This window comes from Wasmannia auropunctata, unplaced genomic scaffold (genome assembly GCF_000956235.1).
Source record: "Wasmannia auropunctata unplaced genomic scaffold, wasmannia.A_1.0 LD336048.1, whole genome shotgun sequence".
In the NCBI taxonomy this organism is placed as follows: domain Eukaryota; kingdom Metazoa; phylum Arthropoda; class Insecta; order Hymenoptera; family Formicidae; genus Wasmannia; species Wasmannia auropunctata.
The window spans coordinates 141,263-145,934 of record NW_012026842.1 but is presented as its reverse complement, the minus strand read 5'-3'; the positions used below and the strand labels follow the sequence as shown (position 1 = coordinate 145,934).

General features: G+C 39.6%; 2 protein-coding genes across 2 annotated transcripts; both read right to left on the bottom strand.

The window, feature by feature from the left end:
* Positions 1 to 430: 430 nt before the first annotated feature.
* On the bottom strand, positions 431 to 1,108 carry LOC105451674. Its single transcript, XM_011692275.1, has one exon. It carries the CDS (start codon positions 1,106 to 1,108, stop codon positions 431 to 433), a length of 678 nt encoding a protein of 225 aa, XP_011690577.1.
* Positions 1,109 to 1,588: 480 nt separating this feature from the next.
* On the bottom strand, positions 1,589 to 4,090 carry LOC105451673. Its single transcript, XM_011692274.1, has 2 exons — positions 2,987 to 4,090; positions 1,589 to 2,521 (listed from the first exon to the last, which is right to left on the bottom strand). Exons 1-2 carry the CDS (start codon positions 4,088 to 4,090, stop codon positions 1,589 to 1,591), a joined length of 2,037 nt encoding a protein of 678 aa, XP_011690576.1.
* Positions 4,091 to 4,672: the final 582 nt, after the last annotated feature.

Here is a 4,672-nt window from a genome sequence, read left to right as displayed (position 1 = left end):
TAGTAACTTCAGTTTTGGTTATTTTTAGGCAACTCGATGCGCATGCGCTGTTCTTGTTTGCGCCAGTTACTAGATTATTGAAAGCTATTAATAAATAAAATATGGGACAATTTATCGATAAAATAGGAAAAATACTTGTATATATGTATTGCGTCCTTACGATGTTGTTTGAGGTGTAGGAAATCCGTTAATCACAGTTCTTGGTTACAAAGAGAATAGCGGTATCTTTATTTTAAGAGTAATCTAGATGCATGGGAACTACTACTTAAGAGCGAGAGCATACCACATGACTGAAACGTTCACATCGAATCGAAGCGCCATCTATGGACACAACAGTTCTCTTACGCTTATTTGAAAAGTTAATAATAGTACAATACAGTAGATTCTTTGAATTGAATTATTTGAACACACACAAAAAATGAAACTAAGTTTAATATTGATAATAGTCTTTGAATCGCTCCGGCACTTTCCTGGTTCTCTGCGATCTGCGCACGTCCTGCTGCGAAGGCCCTGGCTCTTCTTGTCTGCACGGTTGTTCTCCAGCCGAACTATTGCCTTCATTCGGAGTATTGTTATTAATGTTTGGCCCAGGGTCATCTTGTATGAGTTCACCGTCTAATAGGATGTTGTCGTTTGACTCTTGAATGTCTTTGTCTTGTGTTTCGTCTGGACAAGACTCTGTTTTATCGGAAAACCTTACAGTTTTCTTTGGTTTTTCGTTCGATGTTGTCTCTTCTTCCTTCTTTTCAACATAGCAGTGTCGAAGCTGATCGATATGTCTCTTAAGCGTGTATCCGCTATCTAGCCGAATTAAGTAGTGTAGTTTTCCAAACTTCTTAATGATTGTTCCAAATCGCCAAGTTGCTTTATTATTTGCAACCCATCTAGCTTGAACACGATCTCCCACGCTTAGATTTTGGACACGTGGTTTTGCTACCATGTTGGTGGTATGCTGTTCTTTGAATGGTTTCAGTGCGTCCAATTTGAGTCGAAGATTCCTTCCCAGGTAGCGTTCGGATGGTGTTTTCCCACAAGACAATGGAGTTGCTCGATACCGGTATAGAATTTCGTTTAATTTTGTTGCTATGGGTGACTTCTCATTGGACATGGCGGCTAATTTTATTTTTAATGTTTGAATTGTTCGCTCGGCCAGTCCATTCGTTGCAGGATGCCCCGGTGCTGTGAATTTTTGGAAGATTCCATGTTTGTTACAGAACTTTTTAAAATGCTCACTCTGAAAGATAGTGGCATTGTCGGATACTATAATTCGTGGCAGTCTGAATATCTATCCGTGGAAACTGAAAATTTCTTGTAACATTTGTATGGTTGATTCAGACGATGGAGCACTTTTCGAATGTTTGACTTCTATCCATTTTGATTTTGCATCGACTACTACCAGAAAATAGTGTTCTTGGTATGGTCCGGCATAATCGACGTGTATTCTTTCGAAGTTTTCCTGAGGCTCGTCCCATATGTGGAAAGATGTCTTTGGTGGACTTTTCTTTACAAGTGCACATTGTTCGCACGATTTGACCAAATGTTCGATGTTTCGATCGATTAGTTTCCAGTACACGTAGCGTCGTGCTAGCTACTTCATTTTTACTACCCCAATATGGGTATGATGTAACTCTTCTAATACAATTGGTTGAAGACTCTTCGGAATCACGATTCTGTTTCGTTTGAATATTATGCCATCTTCGATTGTAATCTTGGGGTCGACGACTTTTCCAGTTTGCAGATCATTTTTCAACTTTGAAAGTTCGACGTCTTTTCTTGTTTCTGTCACTAGTGTTTGATGATTTAATATTATAGTTGAAATCTGATTAATTGACTGATCTCGTAATTTCCCCACTTCTTGATTAAAGGTTGATTCAATCATCCCGGATGTTGTTGCTAAAGGTGCTCTTGATAAACAGTCCATATGTATATGTTCCTCGGCTTTCCGGTGTTTTATGACATAATTAAAACTTTGTAAAAAAGTTGCATATCTTAGGAGACGAGCTGCTGTCATCGGTGGTAAATTTGCATCGTGTTTGAAAATGCGAGATAAAGGTCGATTATCTGTAATCAAGTCGAATTTTTTTCCGTAAGTGTACATAAAAAATTTGTCAACGCCGAAGACTATTGCTAGTGCTTCTCTGTCCAACTGACTGTAGTTCTGCTCTGCCGATGTTAGTGATCTTGATGCGAAGGCGATTGGTCGTTCTATTCCATTCACAGTATGTGAAAGCACAGCTGCAATTCCCGTGGGGCTTGCATCGCACGCTACTGTAAGAGGTAATTCGGGATTGAATGGCATTAAGACACGGTTGCTGGCAATTTCTTGTTTTAATTTTATGAAAGCTGCTTCACAGGCTGCTGTCCATTTGAATGTTGTATTTTCCCGAAGTAGACATCGTAGAGGGTGTGTAATAGTTGATGCATTGGGTATGAATCTTGCGTAGTGCATAGCCATGCCGAGAAATCGTTTCACTTCTTCTGGATTTGCGGGTCGATTTATTTCTGTTATAGCTTCAACTTTCTTTGGACATTTCGATATTCTATTATGACTGATGACATATCCAAGATATGATATTTCTTCTTTAAAAAAATGACATTTTTGTCGATTAATATGTAAATTATATTCTTCCAATTTGTTAAGACAATTAATTAATCGCTGGTACGTCTGTTTGATTGATTCTCCATGGATTATGATGTCATCAAAATATGTGATAACACCATCTAGTTTGACTAAGATTTGATCCAAAATTCGATGAAATTTGCTTGGAGCGGTTTTGATACCAAATGACAGCCGATTGACAAGATAGGTTCCCCTCTGCGTGGAAATCGTTTGTATCCTTTTGCTTTCTTCATCCATTAAAACGTGTAAGTATGCTTTGTATAAATCGATCGTACAGAAATATTTTGAATTCCGAAGATTATTTAGAATTGTTTCGATTTTCGGAATTGGATAATGAGCGGATTCGAGCTGAGGGTTCACAGCTACCTTGTAATCAACACAGAGCCTTAGCTTCCCATCCGGTTTAGGTATGACAACCAACGGCGGTCCCCAGTCGCTTGATTCTATTTTCGTTATTATTCCTCCTGCTTCCAGATCGATGAGTTCTTGTTCGACTTTTTCCTTGAGTGCATAAGGTATTTCTCTTGCCTTGATAAACACGGGTTTCCAATTCGGTCGTAGTTTCAGGGAGCAAGTGAATTTTGGAATAGCCCCTACTTCCGGTGTAAATATTTTTTTATATCGTTCTTCGATTCTTTTAATCATACCCGGTGAATCGATTGAATTTATTTGATTGGTGACATTTGCAGTTATTCCGTCGATTTCTTTGAGTTCGATGTTTAAATGTCTAATCCAGTCACGTCCTAGTATTGGAGAAAATCTGTCCGGCACTATGTATGCAGTTTCATTTGATCTCTTCCTCTTGTATTCGACTTGAGTTTGAATGTACCTAAGTGGAGCAAATATTTCCGAAGTATAAGATCTAAATTGAATCGTTGTTCTCTGCATTTCCGCTTTTAGTTTTAATTTCTTAAACGCTGATTCTGGCAGCAACGTTAATCCAGCTCCTGAATCGACCTCGAATTTTTGAGTTTTTCCTTCGATTAAAACATTGACAAAATATTTGTTAGAATCATTTTTTTCTATTCGTTCTTCCCCGAAAATATTAATAACGTTATTGATATTGAGATAATTGATGTCATCTTGGCTGTCTTCGATTTGATTAGTCGGCTTTGAATTTGATGCTGTTTGTTGGCTTCTGTTCTTCTTTTGAAGTAATGTTTTGATGCAAATCTTTTCGACGTGACCTTTTCGTTGGCAAGCACTACATTTCAATTGATTCCTGTCTATACGACACTGCTGAGATCTATGGTTGAATTTTCCACAACGAAGACAGCATTCATCAATTCCCAATTCTCGATAATTTAGTCTTGATTTTGATTGATGTCTTGAATTCGAACGTCGGTGGGAATAATTATTGCTTGACGATTTCCGATTTAAAGAATCAGCTCTGCCTCGACGTGCTCGTGAGATTTTGTTAACTTCTTTTGACGTGCTGATACTTGTGTTCGATATTTCTTTATTATTCATTTTTGAAGCCTCGGACTTGGTTAGGGAGCGCGAGAGTGAGTGGGTGCGTGAGTGTGCGTAGCGTTATTTATAAGAAGATTATTAGTCTTAAGAGGCGAAAGGGTTTGCAGGAGAGGATAGGAGGAGAAAGTAGAATAGAAGGAGAAACGAGATAATTGGAGGGAATTTGGTGCGTGGAGCAGGAGAGGCGTTGTGAGGGGTTTTGTGTAGAGAGGCTTGGAGGTAAAGTGTGAGGTTAGGTGAGAAGAGTGCGGTAGACGGGTGGCGATAAGCGTGAGCGGAGGGGGTGAAGGGTGGAGAGGGAGGAGCGAGCGGCGGGAAGAGAGCGGCGTGGGTAGGTGGCGCGGCGAGGCTAGAGGCATAGAGAAAGAATATAGAGATGGATAATCGGAAGATGGAAAGGGGACCAGTAAGTAAACTGAGGGGGGGAGAGAGGGAAAGAACGCAATCGCTAACGGATTTAGATCGGTGGATGAGGACGGAGGAGGGGAGCGAGGAGATGAAGAAAAGACCGAGACAAGAAGAGGAAGAGAATTTGACAGATATATTTAAGAGAAGCAACAAATTGATAAGATCACCGGA

Excerpts from the sequence above, each read along its gene's own strand:
- LOC105451674 (XM_011692275.1), bottom strand. The coding sequence starts at position 1,108 with ATGTCCAATGAGAAGTCACCCATAGCAACAAAATTAAACGAAATTCTA.
- LOC105451673 (XM_011692274.1), bottom strand. The coding sequence starts at position 4,090 with ATGAATAATAAAGAAATATCGAACACAAGTATCAGCACGTCAAAAGAA. Across the intron at positions 2,522-2,986 it reads GGCTCTGTGTTGATTACAAG|AAAGTTGAAGCTATAACAGA; the intron begins GTAGCTGTGAAC and ends AAATGTCCAAAG.